Source organism: Diadema setosum, chromosome 18 (genome assembly GCF_964275005.1).
Source record: "Diadema setosum chromosome 18, eeDiaSeto1, whole genome shotgun sequence".
In the NCBI taxonomy this organism is placed as follows: domain Eukaryota; kingdom Metazoa; phylum Echinodermata; class Echinoidea; order Diadematoida; family Diadematidae; genus Diadema; species Diadema setosum.
In genome coordinates this window covers 14,784,094-14,797,872 of record NC_092702.1, presented here as the reverse complement: position 1 = coordinate 14,797,872, position 13,779 = coordinate 14,784,094, and the positions used below count along the sequence as shown (strand labels likewise).

Sequence of the window (13,779 nt, the reverse complement as noted above, 5' to 3'; positions counted from 1 at the left end):
GACGTCATCACAATTTAGAAGTGATAGTGCGCCGCATGCGGTGAAAGTATAGCAAGTTTTCCAAAACCGAGGAAATTGCATCCATTATGTTAACAAATATAGAACAAAATTCAGAACAGTAAAAAAACCCGCACAACCATAGAATTACTTAGAATTTAACATTTAATATTATTACATCATTGAGAAAAAAATGCCTAAACCATTTTATTAGGTCTTTAATGAAATTGATTTATGCTTTCATTTCCAAATTACCTCCAACAAAATTGCACTCTATCCAGCTATTGCTCATATCAATGTCAATGTCAATTGGGACTGGATTTTCCCCTTTTAGTCTTTCCCTCCTCATCCAAAACTGCTTCCAGCGCGTCTGTCTGACACTATAGACACCCGTAGGGAAAAGTTACGTGAAATGTATTTAAAGTTTAATATGGGTGAGACCAGGGAGGTGAGTGAGACCGACCCACCTTATTGCCTCAGTGAATCGCCTACACTGTACCTATTAAAATGAATGACTGCCCATGAAGGATGTTTGCAAAAAAAGTTCATATCCAGCTGAGAAAAAAAAAATGTCGTTTTTAAAGGGGATGGCTAGTAACTTATCAGTGAAAATCAGTGGGAATGCTGGTGATGATTGTTCCAATCCTTGTGGGATTCATTTAAGAGTTATAAAATATTGACTGGCCCTGAGGGAGGTACCAGAAAATATTGCCCAAACTGAAAGCATATTGCCCGAGTCGAAGACGAGGGCAATATTACTCTGGTACCTCCCGAAAGAAAGGCCAGTCAATATCATAATTATTACCTATCCCCTAGGTAAATTAAGAAAATATGTGAATACGGCTATACACTATGATACAGATCAAGCCACATTTGACTACCTGTAGACCATCAACATGTTGAATAATTGCAAAATTGTTCATCAATGTATATCATTCAACTCCAACTTGAAAGATACATATAATATGTAGTTGTAACAGGCAAACTTCAAACATCTGAACGCTCTTACACTTTATTTTTACTTCTCTGTTTAAAGTTGGAGAGTTGTAAAACTAATGGTCGCTGTGTAATTACTGAGCACAAATGGACTAGTCATTGTTTGACGCCTAGTGCTGCTGTAAGTGGTCGACCTTGTATGAGTCGATTTATCAGCTGATGCTTTTTTACGGTCTCTATACATTCAAATGCTTCACCTCTGACTTCTGCGAGTTTGAGTGATTTGTTACCAAGCGTGTGCTGAGAGATGTATGAATTCGCATCTGGTTCAGTTGGGGTCATGGGCGGGCGGAATTTCGCGAAGGTTTTTGTGGGGTAAGATCGACGTGCTCACGTCTCTGTTATCATAAACGGACTTAAGGGTCCGTTTTGCCCCAGTGGAGTAGCAATGTTTCTGACAAGGAATACTCACTCTTGCATGCACCTGCTACCTTGAAAAGTGCCAACCATATCATTATTATAAAGATCCATATAAGTAGGACTAAGATAAATTAAGACCAATAATTGTTATTGTTTCATCCCGCACTTCGCTTTTAAACGGCATTCCAGACGATTAACATAATATCACATCATGTAGTACATAAATCGACCGCTCCATGTATAGATTTGTGGAATTTATTGTGGTCCTTGAGCAGAGAAACCAATGCTCTGAAAAATCTTTTATACAAATTACACTGAATAGTGTTGATGACATTGATGCATCACATATTTCAGAAATGTAGCAGTGTACTTCCATTACAACACCGCATGCCTAACAAGTTTACCTGTCAATGCCTGTGTGGAATCTATACGTGCCCAATCCTCGAGCCCCAACTCATGCATTCTTATGGTGAGGCCGCCATGTCATCATCCTTGTCAATTTTAAAAACATTCTTATTCCTTCTCCCAACCACTATATAAATTCTGAAACTCCACTTATGCATAACTAATTTATAGTTGTTCAAATGTGCAAAAATAAAAATCATCTGGAGGTCTCCTCCAGTAATGATCCCTTCATTACTTTATTTCAATCTGTTTCTCTGGATTTCTTTCTTTCTTTCTTTCTTTTTTGCTGTTGTTGTTTAGCAACTACCGATTCCCCCCCCCCCCAAAAAAAAAAAAATTATATATTTATATACATCGGAATTTACTTCTATGATTTCTTTTACCAACTCTCTTTGAATCATCCAAACAAAGGTCCATACTTAAAGCTGGAGACTATTAAGCAGAGGGGTGAAGATATGAGGTATGAACAGAGGGACACAAATTGAAGAAAACTTAACCCCATAAGAGGTCCATGCCGTTTCATGATATCGCCAATGCGCAAACCACCACTCTAGAGCCCTGTCACGGATGCACTGTGAGGGCGATATCTTGGTTGCATTGTCGCTTTCGGATGTATTGCGCGCGCCTATACGTAGACGTAGTTATATGATAAGATTGATGCATTCTTTCATTACCCCATTTTGGTCATTAGACCAAAATGATAATCAACCAAAGTGGGTATCAGACCAAGTGATGGCCATTATACAGACTAAACTGATTTATTTAGTAAACCAAAAGTGAATTCCGTTTGTTGCTATGGTTGAAAAGAATACATATTCGCCTGTGTATTCCGAGATGACCTTTTAGGCTTATATTATATTATTATTATCTGGTTGACAATGCAGGCTTACTATACTGTATTCTTTTATGCGTGGACACACGCATACATAAAATGTGGAAAAATAAGAATGATTTAGAATTTTACTTTCTTGCCCAATGTCGAAACGTGTTTACGCTTAAAAGTAGAATATCAATCGACTCTACTTATGCAGCAATATTCGATATTGTTGCGCATGTTTGTTTTGATGTGCGTATCGCTTATTGCCGAATCGATTTCGGAAAGATAGATGGGAGTCCAAATTAGTATAGTCTGGATTATAGTTTTTGGCTCTCCCATGAAAAACAACATCAAAGAAATTGAAAATCACTAAAGAAAGTAACAAACTCATACACACAGACACACAAACGAATAATCAAATGAACAGCAAACGCAGACATTAATTCACGTGCAAGCTTGGTGTTAAAGATTATTCAGCATGGAACAAGAATCGGTCTTTATTTCAACTCACTTGGAACTTAAACCCTGCTAAAACGTACAAAGGTTGACAAAAAACACATTACTGACACCACGGCATAGGGCAATTGCGACCTACAGTCTAATATTGATTTAGGTTTAGTTCGTGTTTTTTTTTTTTTTTTGATCAGCTTCGAAAACAAATTCGTACATTTCATGTTTTTACGTTTAGCCAATAGTCTGCGTCTTATACTCATTCCTCGCAATCAATAACCCGAGATTATCATAATGATCATTAATGTCATAGCATTTGTTTTGACAGCTATAGTCTATAGATACGCACCTTCTCAAACTGATCGTAAGAATACGCAATAAACATGTATATACATTTTTTTTGACATTGAAAATTACACGCAGATTACTTTTGTCAAGAGATTGCTTATCAATCTCTTTCAAACATAAACATGACCACCTGAAGTACAAAGTTTCGGTGAGCAATCAAACATTGAAGAATTCATATAATTATGACATTTTTCGCAGATACTATTGCGCATACGCCCCCACATAGAAAAAAATATATCCAACAAAAGAAACCTTTACGTCAGCCAACGCTGCGCTGTAAGTGCATGGAAACCAATACTCGTAATGACATGATTTATTTACCACTCCCTTTTCAGATATTCATCCAAACTGAAGAGGTTAAGTATTAGTTCCGATCAAGAGTATGAAGTCGTGTTTGAAATGAGTGATCCTCCTACCTCAGCCTAACAACAAAAATTGTTAACTTTACAAAATACATATAACGGCTGAGTTCACATTTTTCAGATACCATGATTAATATTCCGTTCATGTTCATGACATACAAAAAAAAAAAAAATCCTTGCTTGATCGCACAAATTCATATAAGACGTCACAATATCCCGTCACCTGAATTCCTTTAATAAACCTTTACATGCTACACGAAGCTAAACATCAAAACGCATTCATCATAAATCAACAGACGCATGCATAACGCATCTTTTATCTTAACTCCCCTATCACATATAATCATGATAAACTGAGATTACACCCATGCCAACAATAGGTGCCTTCACGAAGCTTTCAAGGGGCACAAATCATTTTGTGATGCGTTTTGGAAATATTTACAAACACATGTCAATTGTATGTGGTGGATGCAACATTACACCTGTGTTCCATGTTATATCCACAACAACCTTTTTCCGAGATATACCAGGACATCTATGATACATTCCTTTGCTAAACCTTGTATGTTCAATTCAATTCAATTCAATTCAATTCATTTATTTTTCATTCTTCTTTTTTCCAACAAAACATAACACATAATAAATTTGGAATTACATCATAAACATAAACATTCGACTTTGCAAAAGATAAATGATACAGATAAACAAAAGAACACATACTGGAAAAAAAGTACAAAGTTATGCTTCAGTTGAGAAAAAAAAGAACTGAGAGGTCCACTAAAAAGCAAGCTTGTATGTTGTGAACCACTCAAAAAATGAACAAACTTATGAATTACTTATTTACAAATACTTATCACACTACGACAGAACAGAACAAGACAGGAGAAATACAAAAGACATGACACGACTTGACAAAAAAAGACGGAAAGAATGGAGAGAGAGAAAGGAAAAGAAAAAAGAGAGAATGCCTACACGCTGAACTAGGGAAATGGAACAGGGGGTGATTGAAAATGTGCTTCAGAGGGCTGGTACTGGACGCAGCTGTGCAAGGATTTGATGGCTATTACATAATAAAACACGTAATCAATTACGCAATAATGAAGCCAGTGATCGAAAGATTGGTGGATGGATGATGAACCCTGAGTTTGATGAGATCTAACTAATAAAGAATATATCAGAGAGGATTTAAGAGAAATGATTTCAACTTGCGCTTAAAAGAATGCAAAGAAGGTGAATTTTTTATATCACAGCTTAATGAATTCCAAAATCTAGGACCGGTGTATATAAATGTACTCTGGGCTAATAAAGTTCTCAGGAGGGGCAAATGAAACTCATTAGATTGCCTAGTGGGATAATTATGAAAAAACTGGTTCCGTGGAAACATTGAATTGAAAATACTGGGAAGTGCATTTGCATTGTAATTAAACATAAACTGACCAAGCTGTAAAAAATACAAATCTTTAATTTTCAAAATCTTATATCTATTAAACAGTGGCTCTGAATGGGAACGTGGTGGGACGCCACAAATAATACGAGGTGCCTTTTTTTGCAGTAACAGTAATTTATCTAGCAAAGTTTGATGGGCACTACCCCATGCTAGGAGTCCGTAATTAAGATACGGTAAAATTAGAGAAAAATACAATGTCAACAAAGAGGACATTGGAATATGAGACTTGAGTCTATTTATGATACCAATATTACGAGAAATTATGGTACTAATGTTAATAATGTGCGGTCTCCATGAAAGTTTATCGTCCACTGTGATACCAAGGAATTTTATATGAGATACACGTTCTAGCAGAGTGTCATCAAAAATGATATTTGTGCGCAAAGCTTCTACGGAATTGCTAAAAAGCATATACTTAGTTTTCTGGAGATTAAGTGATAATTTATTAGCTCTTATCCACTGAGTAACTTTTTTCAATTCGGAATTAACAATGCGTACGAGAGTATCTGGATTTCGGTGAGAAAAGAAAACGTTGGAATCATCAGCAAAAAGTATAAATGAGAGTATATCAGATGATCTACAAAAGTCATTAATATAAATGATAAAAAGTAAAGGTCCTAATAAGCTACCCTGTGGGACGCCACATTTAATAAATTCTAGATTTGAGTCATTCCCGTTCAGAGATACATATTGTTTTCGATTTTGTAGGTAACTCCTGAACCACTCCAAGGCCTTCCCCCGTATTCCATAATGAGACAATTTATATCATAAAATTTCATGATTTATCGTATCGAAGGCCTTGGAGAAGTCCAGGAAGATACCAATAAGATGAGAATGATTATCAATAGTATGCGCGGCGTGGTCAATAAACTTCAAAAGGGCATGAATGGTACTGTGTTTCTGACGAAACCCAAATTGAGAATTTGTAAAAACATTATGAAAATTAAGAAAATTAATTGTTCTTACAAACACCAATTTTTTCCAAAATTTTAGATAAGGATGAAAGCAATGAAATGGGTCTATAATTACGTACATCAAATTCATCTCCTTTTTTAAATAAAGGAAAAACCTTAGCTATTTTCATAAATTCAGGAAAAACACCACTTAATATAGGTTTATTGAAAATATGTGAAAGTGGGTCAGCAATTGATGATATAATTCCCTTTAAAATAAAATTACTTATATCATCATAACCAGCACTTCGCTTATCATTCATTGGAGTAACAATATCTATAATTTCATATTTGGTTGTTGGAACAAAAAAAATAGAACTAGAATTAGGTTGCCCTAAGAATGTAGAAAAATGCGTATTTGACTGTCGTACTTTTTCTGCCAGATTTTCCCCAATTATTGAAAAATAAGAGTTGAAAATATTAACTATATCATTAGGATCTTCAACAATTTTATTATCATATTTTAACTTTGTAATATTTAATTTCTTTTTTTATACATTCATAGTCTGCTTCAATACCTTCCATGTATTCTTTATATCGTGTTTATATTTTTCTAACTGAATCATATAATATTTCCTCTTTTCCAACCGTATAATCTTCGTTAAAATGTTTTTATACGAAGTGTATTTATTTTTTGACTCCTCAGTTTTTTTTCATTTTGAATTTATAGTATAACCTATTTTTCCTATTTATTGCACGAAGAACAGATTTTGAAATCCATGGAAGTTTAGGAGACGTTTTATAATTAACTGACTTATCTTTTAATTTAGGAATATATTCATCTAAATATTTATTCATAATCCTTGAAAAATTTTCAAATGATGCATTTACATCATCATTATCATGAACACTGGACCAGTCAGCCCTATCTAAGCAAGCACCAAGACTAGCCAAATTTTCCGGTGAAGCTCTACGTCTAAATGAAGAAAACTGAAACCTATTAACCAAATGTTTAAGATCAAAACATGTTATAATAGGGAAATGATCAGTTATATCAGATAAAATTATAGCAGAATTTAAAATCTGCACAGAATTAGAAAAAATATTATCAAGGAGGGTTGCGGAGTGATTTGTAACACGAGTTGGCTTCGAAATTAATGGCAAGAAAGAGGCTGACAAAAACATTTCTAGAAATTCTTGAGATGTGTTATCATCATTCTTCATCAAATCAATATTAAAATCACCCATTATGAAAGTGCTTTTATTAATAAATAGAGGACTTTTTAATAAATTTGTCATACAATTCAAAAAATCTTTGGAACTAGAACTTGGGGGTCTATAAACAATACCAATTATAATATTCTTACTTTGCGGAATACAAATTTCCACAAACAAAGTCTCTACAATTTCATTTATTACATTTAATTCATCACAAACACTAAATTCAAATTTTTTAGATAAATAATTTCAAAAAAAAAAATTCAAATTTTTTAGATAAATAATTTAAATGTTAATAACACAAACTTAATGTTACGGTGATATCTCAACAGATCAAACCTTCGAGCGAGGGAGTGCTGTCTGCCCTGAGTTTCCGATGAATGCTGTGGATGTAATGGTTTCCGACCAAATTTCCCATACGGTAGTGTCCTTGTTACAGTCGTGTGCTATTCTCAACTTTTGATAATCAGAAACTCTGGGAGTCTAAATGCTTTCGTTCCAGTTATTGTTGCATTAACTAGAGAGCCCATAGTGTCCCAGCAAGTATGTACCATCGAGAGAATTGCAGATGTGCTGTTACATCTCAAAATAAGACGTTGTGAATTTAATACAGACACGGTGTCCAGTTGTATTCTCAACACTGGCGTTTGCAATATTTCGTAAATCGATGGGGATCAGTGTGTGATTCTCAGAGGCTTTATTGTTTGCACATGAAGTAAAATGACTTAGTAAAAAAAAATATTTTTTTTCCTTTATGACAGGGCGTATTAAAGAAAAAATACCCCCTAAGAAAAAAGCCAAAAAACCAAAACAAAAACAAAATTTCCAAGTTTCGTAAACAGGCCAAGAAGTAATTGCTTGCTGTCTATTAATGACTGCAGGTTTGTATGTGTTTAATCTGCGGAAGCCTCAAGGCACTTTCTGTACTCATCCTGCATCGCTGGGATGATTCCCTTCCGGAAGGCAACATCCAGGAGCTCGTCTGCATCCTTGATGTTTGGATATTGATGAAGCGCCCACTTCAGGTAAGTCTCGAACTCGTTCCAATCCACGGCGCCATCGTTGTCCATATCGATGGCCGAAAGCGCTTTCTTGGTGTCCAGGCAGCGGTAGCACGAGAAGTAGGGCGCCATAAAGCCGTTGTAGAAGGAGTCGAACTCGAGCATGTTGTCCCCCTTTTTCTCTTCCTTCAAGTCCCACTCGTCCCACGTCTTGCGAATTTCTGCCAGCAAGGACTGGGCATGTGGTGCCTTCAGCTTGAAGTTATCAATGGCATCTCGCATTTGGGCGTTCAACTTCCCGCCGGCTCGATCGAGTAGCAAGGCCAGCCCCACCATGCTCATGTATTCCTCCTTCCTGTTACATTACAAAATGAAAGGAAAGAAATCATGATATGCATAACTATAACCACGTCCGCAAAACCAAGGTCAGTTATAGTTACATTTCATTCAGCAGCTATTCGAACTTTGCCATATTCTGACGTATGTTAAAATCTAAAGAGGTAAATTCAATTCATGTTGATACTTGATATCTTACAAAGTACAGGGAAACCACAATACGCTCTTCCAAAGCTATGTCAAAGGCCATAGTCAGTTGCCCTCTGGTGCAATATCTTTAGCAGTCACGTGAAAACGCAAGGAATTTTTCCAAGAGTGATTCTTGAACTTGAAAACTTGAACATGAACTTCATTGTGTTTCATAAAAAATAACTTTTTTAAACATAAAAACAAAAGGCAGTGAACGAGTATACAAACATGTAATACATAACATAACATAACATAACAATACATAACATAACATAACATGATAACTATAGATGAAAACTGGAAACTATAAAAGACCAGGGGTCCTGTTAGGGTAGATCCCAACAAAAGAAGAAGTTGAAGCAATTGTTTTACTGTCACAACATACAACGCCATTACTCTGAGGTTCATGTGGTAAAACCTAAACTGAACAACATTCTCACCTGCCACTCCGAAGATCTTTAAGGATGAGCTCCTTCATCTTGTATGTCAGATCCAAGGTGAACTGTGGATCCTTTCCAAAGAGATCGACAAGTCGCTTTTGGATCATCTCCTTGCTGGCCATGGTAGTGATGCGAACGGGAGCCTTTTCACCGAAAAACTTTGCGAAGTCGAACTCCTCGGGCTTGAGATCGAAGACGAAGTCTACAGCTCTAGCACCAAAGACTGGTTGTTTGATGTGGGGATCCATTCCCGTGGTGATCCTGGTCACATTAATGGCAGCCTGTCGTAGGTAGGTACAGTTGAATTTCTTCAATACCTTTTTGTTGCCGAGGCGGATGAGGTTCAGAAGAGTTACGCAGGACGGGGCGTTACCCATGGAGGCACCCTCAGCACAGACACTGGCCCAGATGCCATCAGCGCCATCCATAAGAACCTGATAGGCAATCAGTACACGGAATTCCGTATTGAGAACGGTCCACATCGGTTTCAATGAAAGAAGTTGCTTGCTACTTCTACATGCGGACGATTTACCATGCCATATTTTGAATACTAGTGTAGTGCAACATTGACTTTTAATTATGGTACCTGTAGTTTCCAAGGTCGTGTCGTAGCTGCGGATCAAAGAAAAAAGTGCAGCTTCATGGGTACATTTTACGAAATAATTATCCATCATTTGCTAACATTTCCTAACCATAACCTTAAAAGTCCTTTCTCGTATACATGACGTTACTGACAGCGATGCTATCGTATAGTCCACATATTCAATGGCTACCATCACTCTCAAAACTGATCCTTAGTTGATGCAGATCATGTTAGTGTAAAAAAGGCCTCATTGTTACGCTGTTAACTCACCTGTAGTGCTGTCATATCACAGAGGCCAAACTTCTCGTGGACGTGAGCGAGCAAGTGACCTTTCCAGTCATTGGCGTCCATGACCATCCGGATGTACCTGGCCCACATGCCGCACTCCTCCGGGACGGACTTTCCCCTTGGCTCCTCAAACATCATACCAAAGGGACGTCGATTTGGCGGAAGCCTGGCCAGGAAATTAGTGACCTTGAACACTCGGTCGCTGTCTTCGGGCATGACGTCGGGTAAGTCGCGGAAGCTGAACATCACCTTTGCCTTCGGGCTGAGATTGTCGAAACACCAGTCGTTCCATTTGCTGAGCAGCTGACACATGTCATCTATGGAAAACTTGGTGAAGTCGTACACCGTATCACCAAGATCGACTTCAAAAATTACGCTGTAGAGGCCTGCTGGTTTCAGCTTCCTGATACCTACCGGTACATTCTTGAAGTCGGGTACCTTGCCCTTGATACCTGTTAGTCAAGACACGACACCAAAGTGAGCAATTTAATGGGAAGTTTGTGTTATACATATCGTATTCAAGAGTTGATACACGCAATGACATAATGCCAGTTTTAATAAGCGGTAGAAAGAGTGAATCAGCACTTGATATCAAAAATTCCATAAGTAAAAATTGCAGTTTTGGGAGACACGCCCACACTCTCAATCACATTCCATGTGCCCACCAAGGCATACGCGTGTATGCCTTGGTTTGTTACCCCTGGGCGCTATTGCATGAAAAGATGAAATCAAACATATAATTCCTAAAATCAAACATAATTCAGGCATCAGCCGATCACCATTGAGTACTCAGAGACTTATGTATGATTTTCTGACTTATGTTTGATCTCAACTTTTATGCAGCAGGATCCTTTAAAATTTTGTTCATCTTTCATATTGAGTGTGACCGTGACTGCCTTCGACGTGAGTCTCACCAAGGAGATTTTGTAGATTCTGGAAACAGGGTCTCTGTCATAAGGATTGGCCAGTTTAATATTTCGAAACCCCCATCGCGGTCACAATGTCAAAGATACGAATGCCTTCCTCCTCCCTTCCTAGTTTTTTTTTTTTTTTTTGGAGATTTTTAACATCGACCAATTAACCCATTACAGTTGCTCACTGATAAATGGTCGTGTTTACGCCTGGTGGCTTGACAAGGTATATCAACATTGTGTTAAGGCTGTCTTTATCTGTGTCGTTTTAACGCCAGATGCATTGGCCCTTGTTCTCTTTTTTTAAGGCGTACAGAGATTAAAATCGATCGGTTTGTAATTTTTAACTCTTCTGTATTGACGATAGACTCTTTAAAGCGACGTTTCTGATGTTTGATTTTTAAAGGTAATGATGTACACACTTTCTGTGATTTCTGAGAAAGCCCAGAGACCCTCTGGATCCTCCCCTTTTTCCTTCAGCTGCATGATGAAGACATCATCCACGCGGGTCATGTGGGAGAAGGAGGCCACGATGGTGTTCTTGAAGCCGCACTTCTTTACCTCGTTGTAAATCTTCCACTTGTTTTCCAGGGTGTGGCCCCTCAGTTGCCCTACAGTGCTCTCACGGATCGAATTATCCAGTACGAAGATGTCCAGGTCACGGAGAGTCTGGTACTTCTCCACCGCTCTTCGAGCATCGTTCTCGTAGCGCTCAACAAGCGTGTGCTTGTTGCCATCAATCTTTCGCTTCTTTCCGGGAGCCATTCTTTCAGGCAATTTGATCTGAAAAAAAGGGAAAGTTATACAAAAGTCAATGGGCCGTATGCTTTAAACTTAGCAATTGAACAATTGCTCCAAGCACAAGCACAAGTTTGTAAAGGAAAAGATCAAGCTCAAGCAATTGCTTAAATCTATATGCATTAAACCTTTAATTTGCTTTTGCTTGCCTAAAAGGGACGTCACGCCTGTGCGAACACAAGAACAAAGATGAGTTTGAGAAGATCTTTGATAGGGCGTGTGTGTGCGGAAACATTTCCTGACATGGCAGAAGAGGTATAAAATGACACTCGTAAATGCACACACACAGACACACACACACGCACATCTATACACACACGTACTTGCTGATTCCCTTCACTTCCCCAACTGCTGTTTATAGTACTAGTATAACCCTGATCTGCCAGGTCGCACGTGGAGAGAGAAGTCTCCTTGCTCTCCACATAAGACGTCAAATATCCTACCAGTTTCTCATCACATTTTGGCATGCTAACCGCTGGATATTCCCCTTGTTGAAACAAAAACGTTTCTTATACATCTTAGGGGAGAAATTGTAGATTTATACCACTCCTGCACAACTTTGGTCTTTCTTTAATGAATATGAAAATGATGCTTAAAAGCGAACATCCCACTTAAGCAAAAGCTCTTAAAGCTCGTTTTATAGAGCCTTGAAAATTGTATGTATTGCTAACAAGAACAGGCAAAAGATCCGTTTTATGCATACGCTTTTAAGCAAATGCTTAGTCTCTAAGCAATATTGTTTGCGGGCATCAAACAATTCAATTCAACTTCAATTCAACTTTATTTTCATTTCCATTAAATAAACAGAGAAAATTATATACAATGCATTAACAGAACATATTTGTAGTAATTTCAAAAACGTTCATTAATAAAATACATGTGATCATGAGTGACAACATAATTGCATTTATGCATATTACATGGATGGGAATGGAAATGAAGGGTCCCACTAAAAAGCCAAGCTTGTACGATATGGGACCCTCAGAAATACATAAGAGAACAAATAATGACTTCATGAAACTACAAATATATGAAACAAAATCAAAGATACCAATGTCAACTGACATAAAATGAAATAACAGGAAGGAACGAAAAAAGGGAAAAAAAGAAAAAGAAAATGAAACTGCAACACACGCCATCGTGGACACAAGCAAGCCGAATTCCAGGATGTAGGAGTAATGATATTGCCAAGAATTGGGTACACATACCAGAAAAAATACAGAAGAGCGGACATATTAAAAGGAGAGAATAGACACAATGATGCACTGTTCAATAACAGTAACATTTGAGGAGAACTTATATTTGACAGATTATCTTACTCTAAATTGATGTGTAATTGATTAATGCATACATAAAAGAAAGATGACTTAATTGAGTTAATGAAACAAGCCTAATTCGGTTGTATGTTATAAGATTTCAATAAAAATAATTTCAATTTATTCTTCAAAGAATTCAAAGTTCTTGCGGTTACAACATCGTTAAGAAGTAAGTTCCAATACTTTGTCCCATCGTAAATGAAGGTGTTCTGAGCCAGCAGAGTTCTGAAAAAGGGCAAATGAAATTCATTCAAACGCCTTGTTGGGTAATTGTGAACGGACTGATTTCTTGGAAACATTGTTTCAAATATATTTGGAAGATTATTTTTATCATGATTATACATAAATTGTCCTAAATTATACAAATACAAATCCTTAATTTTCAATATTTGTTTTAAAAAAATAACGGGTCAGTATGAGACAGAAATGCAATATGACATATAATACGGAGTGACTTCTTTTGTAATACAAGTAATTTATCTAAGAGTGTTTGATATGTATTTCCCCACGCAAGAATACCATGATTTAAGTATGGCAATATGAGAGATGAATATAAGGTAATCAGGGACGACAAAGGAAGACAGAATTTAATCTTGTTAATTTTACCAATATTTCGTGAAATAG

At 37.0% G+C, this 13,779-nt stretch overlaps 1 protein-coding gene across 1 annotated transcript; it reads right to left on the bottom strand.

Moving 5' to 3' along the window:
- Positions 1-8,122: 8,122 nt before the first annotated feature.
- On the bottom strand, positions 8,123-11,819 carry LOC140241715 (uncharacterized). The gene is made up of 4 exons (XM_072321465.1): positions 11,464-11,819; positions 10,113-10,582; positions 9,260-9,693; positions 8,123-8,649 (listed from the first exon to the last, which is right to left on the bottom strand). Exons 1-4 carry the CDS (start codon positions 11,804-11,806, stop codon positions 8,187-8,189), a joined length of 1,710 nt encoding a protein of 569 aa, XP_072177566.1. The 5' UTR covers positions 11,807-11,819; the 3' UTR covers positions 8,123-8,186.
- Positions 11,820-13,779: the final 1,960 nt, after the last annotated feature.

Bases quoted from the DNA above. Each gene is read 5' to 3' on its own strand.
- LOC140241715 (XM_072321465.1), bottom strand. From the start codon at position 11,806: ATGGCTCCCGGAAAGAAGCGAAAGATTGATGGCAACAAGCACACGCTT. The intron at 10,583-11,463 runs GTGTGTACATCA...CTTGACTAACAG, and splicing joins TTTCTCAGAAATCACAGAAA to GTATCAAGGGCAAGGTACCC. The intron at 9,694-10,112 runs GTGAGTTAACAG...ATTGCCTATCAG, and splicing joins GTGATATGACAGCACTACAG to GTTCTTATGGATGGCGCTGA.